This window comes from Dipodomys spectabilis, unplaced genomic scaffold (genome assembly GCF_019054845.1).
Source record: "Dipodomys spectabilis isolate Male_0828 unplaced genomic scaffold, ASM1905484v1 ptg000783l, whole genome shotgun sequence".
Taxonomy (NCBI): domain Eukaryota; kingdom Metazoa; phylum Chordata; class Mammalia; order Rodentia; family Heteromyidae; genus Dipodomys; species Dipodomys spectabilis.
In genome coordinates, this window is record NW_024871460.1 from 21,225,334 (window position 1) to 21,245,296 (window position 19,963).

Consider the following 19,963-nt stretch of genomic DNA (forward strand, 5'->3'; position numbering starts at 1 on the left):
CCTTTTTTTTTCTTTTTGGAATTCTGCCTTAGGACAGATTTCCAGATGCAGAATTACTAAGTCAAAGAATTTGAACATGCTGATGCTCTCAAGAGGAATTGTGAAATCACCCATCAGAAGGGTTCTATCAATTCACAATGACACTAACCATGTAGTAGAGTACTGAGCTTATTGCTTCGTTGTCAGCACTCAGCCTCAAAATTGTATGTGTAAAGTAGCACCTGGCTTTATCCTGCCTTCCAGTTATTACTGTGACGTTGGACTCTTTCCTCTGCCTTGTCTACTCTCTTTTCTGAATTAATTATGTATGTAACTCTTCTTTTATCCATTTATCTTTCCCATTTGTGGTACAGCCTAATTCATTGCTGAGTAAAGAAAATTATTAAACTAAGCACTGATGTCTCACACTTGAAATCCTGGCAACTCAGGAGGCTGAGATCTGAGGATTGTGGTCCACAGACAGCCTGGGCAAGAAAGTCCTTGAGACTCTTATCTCCAGTTAACCACTAGAAAACTGAAGTGGTGCTGTGGCTCAAAGTGGTATAATGCTAGCCTTGAGCCAAAGAGCTCAGGGGCAGTACCTAAGCCCTAAGTTCAAGCCCCATGATTTACCAAAAAAGAAAGAAAGGAGGGAAGAAAAAGAAAGAGAGAGAGAGAAAGAAAGAAAAGAAAGAGAGAAAGAAAGAGGGAGAAAAAAGAAAAGAAAGAGAAAGAAAGAAGGGAGGGAGGGGGGAAGAAAGAAAGAAAAGAAAGAAAGAAGAGAAAGAAAGAAAAAGAAAGAAAGAAGTTGCATTAAATCTTGGTGCTTTCTTTCACACCTGAATACAAAGACCCTGGCCATTTTGGAAATTTTGTCTGCTTCCCTCCCCCTCCCCCAGATTCTCCAAGCTTCTTGAAAAAACACAAAGGGCACAACTTGATCTGTAACATATTCAAGCAAAATGAGTAGTTGGAAACCACAAAGCACATGTGCTTCATCTCACCAGATTAAAAAATAAAACAAAAGAGGTAACATGCTAACTTGTGCAGGATGCCACAGATTGTTCTTGACATAGCCAAAACTAGAACCCAAGTGTTCAGCCCTCCCAGCCCAGCACCCTGCCCTCCTCTTCCCATTCAGGGCTCCAGAGTTCTTCAGGAGAGTGTTCTACTTCTCACCCACAGTGAGATTTTGAGCAACAGGAGCAGGAAGTCTTTTCTGGCTCCACAGCATCCTCGTGAATCAGACTCACCCTTTCCAGCTGAGCATTTCCTTAAGGATAATGAAATAAGGAGTCGAAGACAGCTCAACTCAGGCCCCTTTCACAAGTTTTATATATAGGCCTCAAGATAAGATGATTCCCCTGGCAACTGCAGTAGCATCATCTAACATCAATTGATGATAAGCTTGTGGGGGAAAGGTGTCAAGTTCTGTAAACATTTCCCACTTGCCAACAATAACAACTCTGTGGCAGAGTGTGAGCCATGAGTATTGCCTAGGAAAATAGCCTGTCTGAATTCAAGAGCGTATTATCAACCTTCCTACCCTGCTGATTGCCTAAGAGAGCATGCATCTCCCCTAGTTTTCCTTACACCTCTTTTTTTTTTTTTTTTTTTTTTTGAGATTGTAACTAAAGCTGGGAATGTGGCTTAGTGGTAGAGTGCTTGCCTAGCATACATGAAGCCCTGGGTTCAATTCCTCAGTATCACATAAACAAAAAGCTGGAAGTGGGGCTGTGGCTCAAGTGGTAGAGCACTAGCCTTGAGCACAAAGAGGCTTAGGGACAGAGTCCAGGCCCTGAGGACCTGGACCAGAAAAAAAAAAAAAAAAGAATTGTAACTAAACATGAAGATCAGTGACCACTCTGTGTGTGTGTTCTCAAGGCATTGATGACCCTAAGCCCAAATATATCTCAAACACAAAGCATGTACACATGCTGAAATAAACCCTCAGTAATAACTGTAGTATAGTACTTCGGACACATCTGTTTAGTTTGCAGATGTGTTGTTGTAGTGTGTTGATCTTGAAATAATCTTGCAATTTTGGGGTATTAAATTTTCTTATAGGAAGAAAAGTATAATTTCCCCCTTTTCTGCATTGGCAGACAATGACTATTGCTATATTAGCAACTATTATCTTTGCAATAGTAGTGCTCCTGTTTATTTATTTTTTATGGAGTCATGCTATTAACTGTTGCTCACATGCTGTCCTTGCTCAGTACAGCTCCTATATCACCATGTTTTTCATATAAATGAACTACAAGTAACTGTAACCACAGTAGACTGTTCTTTTTTTATGACTTTACTAGATCAATAGATAAATATCTTTTTTCTTTTTTTTTTTGTCTTTTCTTTTTTGGTACTGGGGATCGAACCCAGGACGTTGCACTTGCTAGGCAAGCACTTTGCCACTGAGCTACATCCCAGCCCTAGATAAATATCTTATTCTCATCTAAACATTTAGTAGAAAATCTCATGTTCTCTTATAACAGAAAAAAAATATCAGATGAGTGTGGAGATGCATTAGACTTATAATGTTTCCAGAAACAAAGACGAGTATATAATGTTTCCTAAAGCTTGGATAGTCATTTTGTAGTGATTTATATAGCTCAGTACCTGAATTTCAAGTGTTTGTTACAATTATGCTCATTTTGCTTTACTGTTTCTCATGTGCCATTTTTTCCTTCCTCCTTCAAAAAGTAAATCATGCTGTCTTTGCTTTAATATTTCCCATGTGCCATTCTTTTCTTTCCTTCTTCTGAAAATAAATATAAAACTGTGGGAAAGGCCTGGCTCTGGTGGCTCACATCTGTAATCCTAACTACTCAGGATGCTGAGAGGTAAGGATCGCAGTTGGAAGCCAGCCCGGGCAGAAAAGTCCCCCGTGAGATTCTTATCTCCAATTAACCACTCAAAAACTGGAAGTGATGATGTGGCCCAGAGTGGTAGAGCACTAGCCTTGAGCAGAAGAGCTCAGGGACTGAGCCTAGGCCCTGAGTTCAAGCCCTACAACTGACAAAAAAAAAATCCCTGTGGAAAAGGAAATGATGTCTTTTATGACTTCAAGGGAAGCAAAGAATAGGATGTACTAGAAAGAGCTCTGGAGTGAGAATAAGAAAATGGGGTGCCTACTCCAGCCCTGCTACAATAGCAGTATTTGTTGAGTGGCTCAGGGTAAATATACAACCAGTCAATTCATACTTCTGTCTCCCGTCACACAGACTAGGACCTGCAGTAGATGTCTCCTACCACTAAAATTTCTTCTTCCCCTTTGAGCCATGTCTCCCATCTTCCTGGAACCCTTCACTGTGAAATCATCACCTGCAGGATTGCTGCTGTGCAGTGCATTTGTTGTAGGCGATTTGACTGTACTCCACTTGTGTTTAATTGCTAATCTACCTCACTTGAAAACATTCTTTATTGCCAGTCAGTGTTGGGGAGGTGGTTTGCGGGCAACTTGGGGTTTATGCCTCTTCTAAATATGTGAGATTAGTTGTCCTGAATTATGGTGTAAACCTGAAATAGAAATTTTCATTACATTTTTATACCCTTTCCAAAGTTAATTGAATAGGTTCTGTAGCAGCACATGACTTTATCTACGGAAAGTTTTGCTTTAATATTTTGCAGCCACACCATTCAATTAAGCATGCTAATTAAGCGCGTTTGGTGAACATTTCTCATGCTTTGTTTATGCAGTTTGAAACTCCCATTTCTGTGAATATCCTCCCAGGAAACGTTTATAAGCACAAAGATTAACTCAAAGGGGAGAGAGAGCTTAGTTGAAAAACAAATTGGAAAAGAATAGAAGAGCGTTCCAGCTCATCTTAAAAGGCTTCTGATGTAAAATTGTTACTATGTTTAAATAAGCTGCCAGAGTACCAGATGTCACCATGCTCAAATTTAACTGCAGCAACAATTTAGTGGAGTATTATACAGACATTAAAATTATGTCTATGAAAAATTCTTTTTAATTGTATTTTTATTATCTTTAAGTGGTTTTACAAAGGAAGTACCATCTAACAAACAGGTTTCTAAGTACAATTCGTCTCCATCGAAATCAGCCCTTTCATCATTCCATTCCTCCCAATCCATCCCCTCCCCTCAATTTTCTTAGCTGCATAGGGTATACATTGAGTATTATGACTTCATTCTCCCTTCCCTTCCTCTCTTCATTCATATTCTCCTCACCCCTTGACACTCCCTCTCACCCCCACTTTCAAGTGCCAGTTCCCTGGTATTTATTTTGTTGGGCTGAGTTTTTCTAAGGAATTAACATCGTTTGAGTTGTTAATGACAGAGCAAATTGTTTCTAATATGGTAACTGAGGAAACTGATAAATAATAAACTATAGTTTGATCTGAATTAAAGGAAAATAAGAACATCAGCCTACTAACTGCAGTTTTCTCTAGATGATATTATTTTATTTATATATTATTATTTTATTTTCATTTTTAAACAACTCAGTTAGTAATTTTAAATGAAATCTATACAGTGCATTTTTTTAATTACTGCAATTTTGAATTCTCCAATGCCTGCATTCATAGAAGAACAAACCAATAAGAGTAAGTACTCTCAAGTTCCCTGGAAGCCATAGCATGGTTCAGCCAAGGCGGGAGTTTACAACAGCCCCAGTCATAAGAAAGAGGGTCTAAAGCATCACAAGGGTCATGAACCATGGGGCTGATCCCCCACAAAAACTCCCACTTCATGTGGATTTCATAAACACAGAACGCATGCTATGTTCTACATAGCAACTACACAGTGACGATCCTAGAAGAATAAGACATACTTCAGACTAAAAGGAACCCAATAGTCTTTGGGGCAGACACAGAAAATAAATCTTAGACTTTGTGGAAAACTATATTTAGGGGCCATCCCAGCTAAAGATAGTATGGTCAGCTGACCCTGGGGAAATCCAGAGGTGATGTTAAAGCCATTGAGAGACAGGTACTGGTGGCTCACACCTGTCATGCTAGTTACTCAGGAGGCTGAGATCTGCGAATTAATCACAGTTCAAAGCCAGCCCAGACAGGAAAGTCCATGAGATTCTTATCTCCAACCATCAAAAAGCCAGAAGTAGAGCTGTAGCCCAAGGGGTAAAACAGCAGACTTGTGCAAAAAAGCTCAGGGATAGTGCCTAGGCCCTGAGTTCAAGCCCAGTACTGGCACACAAAAAATAAATTAAAAGGGCTGGGAAGGTGGCTCAATGGTGCAGCATTTGCCTTGTATGCATGAGATCCTGGGTTCAATTCCTCAGCACCACATAAGCAGGGGGAAAAAAAGCTGGAAGTGGCGCTGTGGCTCAAGTGGTAGAGTGCTAGCCTTGAGCTGAAGAGCTGAGGGACAGTGCCCAGAACCAGAGTTCAGGCCCCACTACCGGACCCAAAAAATAAATAAGTAAGTAAATAAATAAATAGACAAACAAACAAATAAATAAATAAAGGAAAGATGGGAAGGGAAGGAAAAAAGAAAAGAAATCATAGATTATGAAACTACATGTTAGGTTCTAGAGATTGTGCTAACCTATTTCAGTAAGGATGAGCACAGAATATAAAAGAAATAGAGGACAAATGTGGGGAGAAAAATGACAGAAGAAAACTCATGGCTGTCTTTGAATGTCACATTCAGAAGTACAGCCTTTGCCCTGTAAATTACAGGAAGCCTACTGAGAAATCTTAAGGCTATGGATTTACATTCAATTTGCGTTTTTCAAAGATTACACTGGTATGGGGAAACAGAGAAATGGGAGGTCCAGAGGGACATTATTATGAGGGTGTAAGGCAGAAGAAAAGCTGGTCTGACCAAGGGCAGTCATGGCCTGTGCAGTGAGGAATGGAAAAGTGCAATGAAGACTAAGAACCAGCAGCCTGTTGGGGGTAGAATGTGAAGGAGAGGTGGGTAATGAAGACTCCTGAGCTCCAGCGTTAGTGTGTAAGTGAATAGAGGCCCCCTTGGGCTGGGAACTGTGGGAGAGGTGCTGCCAAGTAAAGGGTTTCAGCGTGGGACATAGTTAAAAGGTTTCCATTTTTCTTCCTTCTTTTACCTGCTTCTTTTTCCTTTTTCTTCCTGCTTTTCCAGCCCTTCCTGTACTCTCTGCTTGCTTTCTTCCCTTTTTCCTTTACCTTTCTCTCCACTTCTGTCTTCTCCTTCTCCCCTTTATTTAACTCTCCTTCCTTTCCTTGCTTTCTCTTCTCTCCCTTCTAATCTATTTAGCCATTCAATAAACTTTAATCAGGATTTCCCTGTACACCATGGATTATCCTAGCTATACTGTCCTAGGTCCACAGAAACAGGACAGGTTTCCATGTTCCTTCAGACATGGTGGGGAGGGGGAAGAGGAAAAAGGCATTTTTACAGCCACACTGTGTCTATGTTCAGGACATAGCTAGTGAAGCATAAAGGCATAAAACGTTTAATTCCTTTCAAATGGCATTGTGTAATACATGTTTTTATATTGAAACTACCATTAATGGCCATTTTCTTTATAGGTAGTGCCATTATTTCTGTCTTGTTCCTGAAAGAAAATCTGAGAGCCTCTGATTTATTAGGTAAGTTGTGATTTAATTCATGCAGTTACAGCACTGCCTAATCAAGAAATGGCTCACACTACCCACAAACATGTATACTTTAAAAACTGAGAAAAAAAATTACTGAAATGGATGTCTCACATCATAGCTCATCCTGGGTTGGAGGTACTCTTTCCTCACACACATACTTGGCATTCTCATTGTGCCCATTGTTCTTGTTAATGATCATGGCAAGTTAGCATTTTGTATTACTGCTGTTATTAATATTATGAAATTTTCATAGACATAATAAAATACAATGAAGACATCTGTGTTAGCTAATAGACTATCCTAGTTGGAAGGACATTATTTGCAACCTTGTTACATTTCTAGTTCATCAAAATGAAAACTATAAAAATTAATGCAGCAAAGGGGGGTTGCAGGGGGTGGGGTGGGGGGGAGTATAGTTGTGGAGATGGGAGGGAAGGGATTGTAGGTGAAAAACAAAGGAGGAGGCAACAATGCTTGATAAGAAATGTACTCATTACCTTGCTCATGTAACTGTAATCCCTCTGTACAGTATTTTCAGAATACAAAACATAAAAAATTAATACAGCAAGTAACTACCTATTGTAATTTAGCTCCTTCTAAAAGTAGCACCAGGATAACGGTAGAATGCTTTCCTAGCACACATGAAGCCCTGAGTTCAATTCCTCAGTACCACATAAACAGAAAAAGCCAGATGTGGTGCTATGGCTTAAGTGGTAGAGTACTAGCCTTGAGCAAAAGAAACTCAGGGACAGTGTCCAGGCCCTGAGTTAAAGCCCCAGGACTGGCAAAACAAAAAACAAAAAAATAAAATAAAAAATAAAAGTAGTACCAAAGCGTACTCTTCAAACTCTTTATTTGGGAATGGTTATTAATGGAAAAAAACAGTAGTTTTCCTGGCTATAAGAAAGATTTCTGTTCTCTAGTGAAGCTCTCATTTATTCATTGTATCTTCTTGCTTTTGTTGGAAATATCATTGGTGAAAAGAATGATGTGAATCATTTTTTCTTCTTTAACAAAAATTGTTTGAATTGCTGCTGACATATAAAAATGAATACAGATACTTTAGGCACTTTAAATAAAACAATGCCTATCCTCTTGTAAGGAGATCTTTTTTTTTTTTATGTGAGCTCTCTATATGACGCCAGTGTTGGTATGTTGAGCATTTGTTTCCCTGCTCATCTTTCTTTCCCTTGAGCTTCATGTCTTGAAAGTGTTTCTACTTTTTCTTCCCCTCCTTGGTTTGATTCTGTTAGTAGAATTTTTAGTCAACATTGTCACATTTTTCATGGTTAAAATGCTTTTCTAAATGCATTCATATGTGATTTGTATCCTTTCCAGCATATTATTTTTTATACATTGTGGTTTATGGAATCATTTGGAGAAGTCATATGAAATCAGAAATAAGAATGACCAACACATGAGTTTTATAAATTAAAATATTAGATCCTATAATTTCTCTTGTTTATCAAATGTTTTAAAGGAATTGTGTATCTTTTTAATCTAACATCTACCTTATTTTATAGTGAATGTTTGATTACTGATTAAATCAATCTAATTTTAAAAGACAATAAAGATGGGTATAATGCACGATTTGCTAATTGCCTTGAATATTAGTGATAAAAATATTATTGCTCAGCACTGTTGCCTATAATTCTAGCTACTCAGAAGTCTGAGATCTGAGGATCATGGTTCAAAGCTAGCCCAGCCAGGAAAGACCTTGAGATTCTTGTCTCCAATTAACTACCTAAAAAGTGAGAATTAGAGCTGTGGCTTAAGAGGTAGGGCACTAGCATTGAGCAAAATAGCTCAGGGACATCAACAAGGCCCTAAATTCAAGGTCCAAGACCAGCACACACACAAAAATTATTGTTATTGTTATTATTACAGATTCCCTATCTGCAAATAATTTACAGTTTATGATAAACTGTAGAGATTCTTAAGTAGAAAGTAAAATGTAGCATACTGACATGAGCCTTCAGTTTAGAACAGCGTTCTGAATCTCAGCCCTCCTGACATTTTGAGGTAAATAATTCATCACTGAAGGAATTTTTGTCTGCGTTTTAGGGTGCTTAGCATTCTGCAATCTTTTACCTATTAGATGTCTGTGGTCCCCTTCACCTTGGCTTTAACAACTAAAAATGTCTCTAAGTGTTACTAAATGTTCTATGAGTGAAAAAAATACCCCAAATTAAGAGCCACTGGTTTAGAATAAAGAGAGATTGCTCTTTCTTCTGGCTGGGAAGAGTAGAGTGAATTATCACAGCAGAAGTAATACTTAAATTGGTTCTAACAACCAAACAGGACAGGAAGATCTGGAGAAAAGGATTTAAAGAGGCCCTACAGATGGACTAATACAAGAAGTGTTAACCAAAGTCCAGAATGTAAAAGTCAGTTTCTGTTTACTACTGGACTACAGCTGCTTCCCAGAAAGTCTAAGAGAAAAATAAATGTAAGTCATAACTATAGCTAAGGAAAATACTAGAAATATCAATATGCTCAAATGAGTTAATTATGAACTTTAAAAGCCCAAGATCAGCTAAACATTTACAAGGAGCAATGAATTAGTTCAACAAATTAAAGGATATAAATTAAACTCACACTCACATATTCAGATTTAGAATGGATTGCGTGACTAACATCTCTCTTAATCCCAAGAAATTCCCAAGAGGTAATACTAAAAATACTAAAAAATATAACACACACACACACACACACACACACACACACACACACACACACACACACACACACACACACACACACACACACACACACACACACACACACACACACACACACACACACACACACACACACACACACACACACACACACACACACACACACACACACACGAAAAGCCAAGCACCAGCAATCTTAGCTACTTAGGAGTCTGAGTTTTGGAAGACTTCAGCTTAAGGCTGAACTCCTTCTCAGTCAAGAGTTGAACATGTTATCTTTGCTCTGTGAGAATCCTAAACAAGTAGATCATGACACAGGCACACACCTGGACAGGAAGTGAAATCCTGTCCCCCAAAATTAACAGTGCAAAGAAGGGGGAGAAGTACTGCTCATTGGTAGAATGACTATCTAGCGAGTGTGAAGCCCTGAGTTTAAACCTAGTTCCACCAAAATAACTAAAACCTCCAATTAATTTTTTAGGAGCTTTTAATCATTTTTTTTCTAGAGAAATAACAAGTAGCAAATATTAAACACTTACTCTTGCCAGTTAATATGTTGTATTTCACATGGATTTCCTCACCTAAAATCTAATACTTGAAGAAGTTAAATTACTTACCCAAATCACTTAACTAGCAGGTGATGGAGCAGTGTCCTAATAGTAGCAACCTGATGAGCTCATTTTAAGAGTTTAGGGAACTGTGTTGCCTTTACAAAGTTATATAAATCCCTTCTTTAATTCTCAAGTTCCAGTTCTTTAAAATGAAGGTAACATTACCTAACCTCACAGGATTACATGAGCTTAAGTATTAAAACTCTTCCTAGTTTAGGGCCTATCCCATAATAAGTGCTCAGAAGCCAGGCACCCGTGGCTCACGCCTGTAATCCTAGCTACTCAGGAGGCTGAGATCTGAGGATCGAGGTTCAAAGCCAGCCGTGGCAGGAAGTCTGTGAGACTCTTATCTCCAATAAACCACTAGGAAAAAAAACAGAAGTGATGTAGTGGCTCAGGTGGTAGAGCGCTAGCCTTGAGCTGAAGAGCTGAGGGACAGTGTTCAGTCCCAGAGTTCAAGCCCCACAACCAACCAAAAAAAAATAAGTGCTCAGAAATGTAGCTGTTAGTTGGGCACTGGTGGCTCACACCTGTAATCCTAGCTACTCAGGAGGATCCTCAGGATGTGAGGATCACAATTCAAAGCCAGCCTGAGCAGTAAAGTCCATGAGACTCTTATCCCCAAGTAACCACCAGAAAACCAGAAGTGGTGCTGTGGCTCAAGTGGTACAGCACTTGCCTTGAGCTGAAGAGCTCAGGGACAAGGCCCAGCTCCATGACTGACCAAAAAAAAAAGGAAAGAAGGAAAGAAAGAAATGTAGCTATTATTATTTATTACCATAACAACCACCACTACCCACTTCTACACTCTGATCATAGGAAACTTAGGATATTTTCAAACTTCATTAATTCAGGTAACATTTCTCATGCCTCGGGGTGGTTTTGTGGTTGTGTTTTTGCCTTTCTAACTGAATGCTTTTGGACAAGTCACATTTGCTTCACACCCCAGTTAAAAGTGACCAGTTCTTACCTTGAATCTAAAGTCACAAGAATAAACCAGAGTTGTGTCCCTAATTTAACCATCACCCAGGAGTAATGGCACTATCTAAACAACTCACTTCACGTGATAAGCATCCGGGGAAGAACTTTCCCCATCCACACTCAGTACTGTGTTAAGTCACATCTGTTTTCTTTGGGCTTTTATTGCTTTTGCCTTGAGAAAAATTTAGCTCTTTCTGTTAAAAGGGGAAAAAATGCATTTTTTTTTTATAGAGACTAAAACCAAACAAGGAAAAGAGTAGTTAGTGGTGTGTTTTAAAGACTAACATATGAGCATGCTAAAAATTAAATTGTCAAAATGTGAGAAGGAAAATCATTTATTTCCCCCTACTTCAAGCAAATGAAAGTTTGTTTTTCATGATGGAACAAATGAAGATTTGGGAGCCATGTGGAAACAAGCTGAACTAATTTATTGCCAAATGTTGCTCTGTGGCTATGAAGCTTTTCACCACTGGCCTCAAAAAAAAAAAAAAATGACCTCACAAAAGCTATGTCTGAAATGAATCGCCAACTATTATTAACTCAATGACAGGCGTTGGCCTGTGCACTGATTCTTAGTGGATTAATAATTCTAAATTATTTTAATGATTATTTTTCCTTTAAAAAGCACCAGATTTGTCTCTCCTTTAACCAGCCAAAAACTATAGTATTTTCCTCTTTCTTTTCCCTCAAGTCATCAAAAATATCAAATCTAACTGTCAGTGAGATGCTAGTTGATTTAAGCCCAGTTAATGTCACCAAAGAAATAAAAATTACAGTCAGCTCATCAGCATTCTCCCACACCCAACACCCCCCCCCCCCCCCAAAGCCCAGAGACCAGTTTGATGACTTCAGATCACCTACAAAGGGTTGCCCTGCTTGGGAAGTCAGGAGATTAATAGTGAGGTGTTAATAGTGGGTAGTTGAGTCTATTTTTCCCAATAGTAACCCAGTCAAATGGAGGGCTATTTCTAGTTGAAAGGATAGAAGCCATTTCGCTTTCAGAGCAGCCTCAAGACAAAGAGCCTTAGCTGGCGCTGTTGGCTCATGCCTGTAATCCTAGCTACTCAGGTGGTTGAGAACTGAGGATTCCTAGTTCAAAGCCAGCCTGGCCAGGGAAGTCCATGAGACTCTTTGTTTTTGAGCTTCAAGTCATATATTTATACATCAGTCCTCCATCTAAACTATAACACCTAATTTCCATTTCTTTGGATATCATAAGAAATTTATTTCACATATAATATGTTTGTTTTTTGTTTGTCGGTCGTGGGGCTTGAACTCTGGGCCTGAGAGCTGTCCCTCAGCTCTTCAGCTCAAGGCTAGTGCTCTACCAGTTGAGCTACAGCGCCACTTCCCATGAGACTCATCTCCAATAAACCATTCAGAAAACCGAAAGTGGAACTGTGGCTCAAGTGGTAGAGCGCTTGCCTTGAGCTGAAGAGCTGAGGGACAGCATCCAGGCTCAGAGTTCAAGCCCCACGACTGACTAAAATAAAATACATAAGAGCCTTTTTTAAGCTTGTTTGCCTTGTTGGTTTTGTTTTGTTTTCATGCCAGTGTTGGCTTAAACTCATGGCCTTGAGTTCTTACTTGGTTTTTTGCTCAAGGCTGCCACTCTACCACTTGACCCAAACCTCCACTTCTGGCCCTTTGCTGGTTAATTGGAAATAAGAGTTTCATAGACTTTTCTGCCTGGGCTGGCTTTGAACCTTGATCCTGATATCTCAGTCTCCTGAATTACAAGCATGAGACACCAGTACCTGGCTTGGAGCCTTTTTTGATGACAGGTCCAAGACTACTGAACCCACAGCATTAGTGAGACTTCTCAGTTTGGGGCTTCTTTTGTTGTTGTTTGTCGTGGGGCTTGAACTCTGGGCCTGGATGCTGTCCCTCAGCTCTTCAGCTCAAGGCTAGCGCTTTACCACTTGAGCCACAGCACCACTTCCGGTTTTCTGAGTGGTTTATTGGAGATAAGAGTCTCCTGGACATTCTTACTCAAACTGGCTTTGGATCGTGATCCTCAAATCTCAGCTTCCTGAGTAGCCAGGATTACAGGCATGAGCCACCAGCGCCTGGCAGTTTGGGGCGTCTTGGAGCTTGAAGAATCCAGAATGACCACAGTGCTGGAAGGTATTCCCAGATGTGACCTGTGGCCCCCCCCACAGAAGTTAATCATTGGACTTGCACTGGTTGAGACACTTAGGGGGGCTAAAAGAATGAGACAACAATCTTGTTTGGAGTCAGGTTAGATGAATGCTGAAAAACTGACAACTCTTAGAGATCAGATTGCAGAAGCCAGAAAATAGACAATAAATAGATAGTGCTGACTAAGTGCATAGTTAACATTCAGCTGGGGGATGGGAACCAAATTGTTGAAGAATGCAGGTTTTAGTTAGGAGAAATAGTGGCCTGGGAAACAGAATGTCAGTTGAGGAGGAACTGTGCACACTATCTTGTAATGCATAGCCTGACCCCAGGAGGGATCAGGAGGTGGGAGACTCAACACGTTGGAGGAGCCAGTGAACAGGAGCACCCAGAGGGACATAATTCTAGGCTCTGGTCCCTGGAATCATAGTTCCAGTTCATTCTGTCCAATGTGTCTACAGGAGACTTTTGCAGTACAACACCAGTAGCTTCCTGAAACAAAGGCTGTGTTCTCACAGCCATATCCAGCAATGCACCAAGTGTCTCCCAAAGTACAAACTATTCCTTGAAACATGACTGCATGGCAGTAGGTACTGTCAAGTATGGTCATAAAATAGGATAATCATATTCTCTTTTCCTGGAAATTTATGGTAAATGTTAACACTTTCTCTGAGAGGTCTTTCCAAATATATTCAACCTTTTTAGACTTTTTTTAAGTGGGTGAAGTGTGTGTGGAGGAGGTGGTACTGAGATTTGAATAACCTAAAACTTGCTAGGCAGGTGCTCTCCCACTTGAACCACACCTCCAATCCATTCTTTGGTTATAGTTTTGAATAGGATCCCTTGTTTTTGTCTGGTACCAGCCTCAGGCCATGATCCTTCTACCTATGCCTCCTGTGTAGCAGATACCACAAACATATGCCACTATGCCCAGCATATTGATTAAGATGGGGAGAGTCCCACTAACTTTTGCCCAAGCTGACCTTGAACTTGGGTCAATCTCTCCTTTACAGATAGTAACTGCACATAAATAGGCATCAATCCTTTGATGGGGACATTAATTCTATCACACTGGTGCTCAGTAAACACCAGCCCTTAGGAAAGCAGACCTAAAGGAACTTTAGGGCCAGAGATTATCTGAGACTAGTCAGAGTCCCCAGAGACCCCTGTCAGGAGGAATCAGTGCCTTCTGTCTAGCCTCATTCTCTGCCCAGTTGTGGAGATCTACTCATGTCAAACAGCATGTGAATAATGGTCCCTACCCTTGCACTCAGCAGCCTTGCTCCTTAATTCATACATGAGGCAGTTTAATGTAACAGTTAAAAAAAAAAAAGGACTGTAATAAAAAATAAAATAGGCTGAGCACCAATGAGTCACACCAGTGAGACAGGAGGCTGAGATCTAGAGGATATCTGTTTAAGGCTAGCTCAGACAGAAACATATGCTAGACTCTTATCTCAAAAAAAATAAAAATAAAACAGAACGTCTGGAAGGAAGCATGACCCAAGTGGTAGAACATAAGTGGAGCAAGCACAACTAACAAGAACATGAGACCATGAGTACAAACCCTAGAACCAACAAATAAACAGAAATGTAAAGTAGACTTCTAACTCGGCTGGTGGCTCATACCTATAATCCTAGCTGCTTAGAAGGCTGAAATCTGAGGATCATAGTTTGAAGCCTGCCCTGGAAGACAAATCTGAGAGACTTAGATCTCGAATTAACCAGCAAAACACTGGAAGTATGGCCCAAGTGGCAGGAAGTTTTCTGAGTTAGAAGTTTGTATATTGTTTTTGTTTGTTTGTTTTTGGTCGGTTGTGGGGCCTGAACTCTGGGCCTTGGCACTGTCATCAGCTCTTGAGCTCAAGGCTAGCGCTCTACCACTTGAGCCACAGTGCCACTTCCGGCTTTTTCTGCTTATGTGGTTGTAAGGAATCGAACCCAAGGCTTCATGCATGTAAGACAAGCATTTCACTCCTGAGCCACCTTCCCAACCCCAGAAGTTTGTATCGTCTAAAAGAAGAAATAGTTGTGCCTTTACCAAATTAAAAATAGCAGGAAATGACATACCATGCCACTTTTAGAAGAAAGTGGATATAAATAGATTCCAAAGAACTTTATTTAATGAGGTGCAAATGACTATCTTCAACACTTCTAAATACTTATGAAAATAGGCTGGTGACTCATAAAGGAGACAGTAACACATAAAAAGTGCAAATGATGTGAAACGAACAAGTATACAACGCTGAGCAGCTATCCAGAACCACTTCTGCAGTTGTCATAGGAGCTGAAATGAAAATGGTTGAGAAGAAAGATTGGGTGAGCTCATCTCAAAACCAGATAAGGACCCATCAACAAAAAAGAACTGTAGGCCTATTTCTTTAATTAACATTGATGTAAAACTTCTCAATAAAATTCTGGCCAACTGACTTCAACAAATAATCAAAAAACTCATACAGTATGACCAAATGGGATGGTTCAATATACTTAAGTCAATTAATGCAGTTCAACACATCAATAAGAACAAGGACAGGAACCACATGATCATCTCGCAGAAAAAGCATTTGACAAGACCCAACACCCCTTTATGATGAAAGCTCTTGAAAAACTAGGAATCCATGAAACATTCCTTAATATAATAAAGGCTGTAGCTAGCATTATACTTAATGGTGAAAAGTTAAAACCATTTCCTCTAAAATCAGTAATGAGACAAGGATATCTGCTCTCTCCACTCCTCTTCAATATAGTAGTAGAATTCCTAGCCAGAGCAATAAGGTAAGAAACAAGATCTAAATAGGGAAAGAAGAAGTAAAACTCTCCCTCTTTGCAGATGATATGATCCTGTATCTAAAGGACCCCATAGACTTCTCTCCCAGGTTACTTGAGCTGATCCAAAACCTTGGCAAAATAGCAGGGTATAAAATTAACCCACAAAAATCAGTAGCTTTTCTGTATACTAATAATGAGAAGAGTAAGACTGGAATCAAAAAGCAACTCCTTTTGTAATAGACTCAGACCCTCTCCCCCCCTCAAAAAAATAGGAATTAACCAAAGAGGTGAAGGACCTCTTTGATGAAAACTTTAAAAACCTAAAAAGGAAATTAAAGCAGATTTAAGGAAGTAGTAAACTCTCCCATGCTCCTGGAATGGGAGGATTAACAATGTGAAAATAGCAAGACTGAAAATAGCCATTTATAACTTCAATGCAATAACCATCAATATCCTAACAACATTCTTCAATGAAGTAGAAGAAGCAATTCAAAAAATTCATATGGCCCTGTGTTCAGGCCATAGGACCGGCGCGCGTGTGTATGCGTGTGCGCGCACACACACACACACACACACACAATAATAATAATAATAATAAAAGTAAAAATAAAGTAAATAAAGGTTTTCAATGGATTAGTGCTAGTGTGCCCTTCCAGTTTAAAACCCTGTTTTAAGTAACTCTTATGTTCTTTTTAAAGAAATACTGGATAGGGTCATCTATGTAGCTTTCATGAAGCTGATTGATTGAGCTCTCAGGATCAATATGTTGGTTGGCACATATCAAATACTGCTGAGCTCCCTTGGCTGACAGCTTATGTCTACCTGCCACCTAACCCCTCTGGGAACCTGATGTGGAATCATTGTTACATAACCTTTTCGTTTTCTTCCAAAGAAAGGACGTGACTGAGTAATCATTTTCCCCCAAGTTCGTATATATAGTTTTCATTATTTCACTTTTATTATAGTGTTTAATAATGTTTATTGCTTTTCCTTTTAGACATTCTCACTAGAAATAGCTTTAGAAATTATGTATATAACCTTGTCTTACAAAGTACTACAGAATAAATTAGAAGAAATGTATTTGTAGCTTCTATAATAGTGTGAATAGGTGTTGTCTAGCATGTGTGAAATAACAAGCACTATTTGTTCTCAGAAACTAAAGGTCAAAACCTAAATCATGTAGTGCAGAGGAATAAGAAATCTGTGCCTTCAAACTGTGAGATTTTATAAACAAGCCAAATTGGTTTCAGGTTAAAATCGGTGTTGGTTGTAAATTATATCCACAGCACTGATTCCAAGGATGAAACAAGTGGACTCATGTTTTCAAACATCAGGAAAACACTACTTATATCAGTTTCTCAGAAGGTCAAGTCCTTCGTTTACCCCCTTCCCATTCATATTCCCTTCTTCCATGATTTTATTTATTATTTTTATTTTTTGGTTGATCATGAGGCTTAAACACTGTCTCTGGGCTCTTCAGATCAAGGCTAGTGCTCTACCACTTTGAGCCACAGCTCCACTTCTGGTTCTCTGGTTGCTCATTGGAGATAAGAGTCTCACGAACTTTCCTTCCCCAACTGGCTTTGAACCAAGATGCTCAGATCTCAGCCTCCTTATTAGCTAGGATTACAGGTGTGAGCCACCAGCACCCAGCTGTTTTTATTTGTTATATATTTATTTTTGTTCTAGTACTGGGGCTTGAACTCAGAGCCTGAGTGCTGTCCCCGAGCTTCTTTAGCCACTTGAGCCACAGCACCATTTCTGGCCTTTTCTGAGTAGTTTATTGGAGATAAGAGTCTCACATGCTTTCCTGCAGGGGCTAGCTACAAACCAAGATCCTTAGATCTCAGCTTCCTGATTAGCTAAGATTACAGGCATAAGCCACAAGGGCCTGTCCCGCCATGTTTTTAAATAATGTTAAAACAGTGATAAGAGGCCCAGTTTGGTGGCTTATGCCTATAATCTCAGCAACTCTGAGAAAGGCGATCATGAAGATGATATTTCTTCAACTGAACAGAAGATAGTGAGCAAAAGTTAGTGAGATCTCTTCTCACCCAATAAGGCTACTGTCATTCAAATGGGGTCCCATTTATAGAGGATGTACGTGTAGGAGGACTGTGGTTCCGTACAGCTCAGGCAAAAAATAAAATAAAAATGCAAGACCCTATCAAAAAAGAAATAACTAAAGCAAAAGAAAGAGAGTGTTGAAGGCATGGGTCAAGTGGTAGAATGATTGCCTAGCAAAAGCAAGACCCTGAGTTCAAGCTCTAGTGCCCCATGAAAACAAAAATGGTTGATAATATGATTTGGTTTCATTAGGCTGATTTTGGAATTCTAGATCATACATTATTTCAGTAAAATCACATAAAGGTGAGAACTCTTCATTGTTTTTTCTCCTTTTTATCAGGCAAATTATTTTCTTTTTTTACTTTTTGAATATTTTTATTATCTTTAAGTAGTTGTACAGAGGGATTGCCATTCAACAAAACAGCTTATGAAAACAATACATCTTGATCAGTGTCACACCTTTCAACATTCTCACCCACTCCTCACAACCCATCCCTTCCCTCACTTGTCTTAATCTTTTAGGATATGTATTGGATTTTTTTTGCCTTTTAACAAATCTATTTATGTATACTATATCATCCTTTCAACATCGTCACCACTGTTAGCCTACCTAATTCCTTTTTTTTTTTTTGTCGGTCATGGGGCCTGAACTCTGGGGTCTGGGCACTGTCCTTGAGCTCTTCAGCTCAAGGCTAGCACTCTACCACTTGAGCCACAGCACCACTTCTGGCTTTTTCTGCTTATGTGATGTTGAGGAATGGAACCCAGGGCCTTATGCATGCAAGGCAAGCACTCTACCACTGAGCCACCTTCCCAGCCCCTTTATTTTTCTTAAATATGTAGTATATACAACAAATTCCACCCCCCTTCATTTCCCTTCCCCTTTCCCCTTGACCACATCCCCTCTTGTAAGTACCCATTTGCTGGTACTTATTTTGTTGGGCACTGACTTGGTCTTTCTAAAGAATTTTACTATTAGAGCTCTCCATAGAGTCTTTTATACTTTAGTTAATTCATTTGCAACCACTTGCATACCACCCAGTGTGGTTAATTATAGATTTATAGATATAAATCCATGTGGTTCTCTGTTTCTCTGGGTCTGGCTTACTTCAGTTAATAAAATCCTTCCCAGGTCTTTCCATTTCCTTATGAATAGAGCAGTATCATTCCTTCTAATGGATGAGTAGAATTCCATTGTCACCATCATTTTTTCTGCTGAAAGGATTCCTATCAGTGACAGTGATTAAGGTGCTTATTCCAGAGCTTCAAAGTACCAAAGCAAAGTGAGTGTAGATGCTCTAGAGATAAGTAAATATATACCATGATTCATGGTGTATGAGTTCTCCCATCCTCTGAGCTCTGCAGTCTAGCTAGCTCTAGATTAGGACCTAGACATGTCTGGATCCATTATACACTTCTTGGCCCACATAGAAACAGTCACACCTCCACGTGCATGCACTTTGAGCTTCTCTACCTTTGAGGAAGCTTCCCTGAAGAGGCCAGGATTCATCTAGACCAAAGAGAAAAGTCAGATATTATTTCCTGCTCCATCCCCCTTGCTTTTATTTTGAAGGCTTTGCTTCTATTTTGAAGGCTTTTGATGAAATGTATTTTAATTGGACAGTGCATTTACAAGTAATGCTCTGTTTCTAGGTAATGTTTGTGTCAACAAGAAGCTTTGAAGTATCCCTTTTCAATTTGATTTGTCTTTTCCATTTTCTCTCAAGGTATAACATTGGCCTTCACAGGAACATATTTATTGGTGAACTTTGCTCCCAACATAACTCAAGCTATCTCTGCGAGAACAGTACAATATTACTTTGTTGGCTGGCAGTTTCTGCTCTATGTGGTAAGAATGCAAAATATTTTACTAGCCTTGAAGTGTATTATTCAGATCACCTTTATCTGCAGGTGTTAGAAAAATGGAGGCAATCTTTTCTTCTTAGCACAATACCTGGTTAAGAGGTAAATATACTTGACCAATATTGAAGTATTTGGAATACTAAGTTGACAGTAGAAGCATCTTTGAAAAAGTCCTTGAAAAGGAACAGACTGAGAGGAGCAAGTGATGATGGTATGAAGCTAAGAGATAAGGAGGAAGAAGAGTTGAATAAGCGAATGCATACATCTGCAGATATTCATTTGAAATTTTTATTTGATACAGTGACTATAAACA

General features: G+C 39.4%; 1 protein-coding gene across 2 annotated transcripts in view; it reads left to right on the forward strand.

The window, feature by feature from the left end:
- Window positions 1-19,963, forward strand: part of Nipal2 (NIPA like domain containing 2) — a 77,321-nt gene that overhangs the window by 31,003 nt on the left and 26,355 nt on the right. For both annotated transcript variants that reach the window (XM_042672987.1, XM_042672988.1), the window contains exons 4-5: window positions 6,468-6,527; window positions 19,515-19,636. In XM_042672987.1, the coding sequence (XP_042528921.1) occupies window positions 6,468-6,527; window positions 19,515-19,636 (182 nt within the window). The remainder of the gene's footprint in view (window positions 1-6,467; window positions 6,528-19,514; window positions 19,637-19,963) is intronic.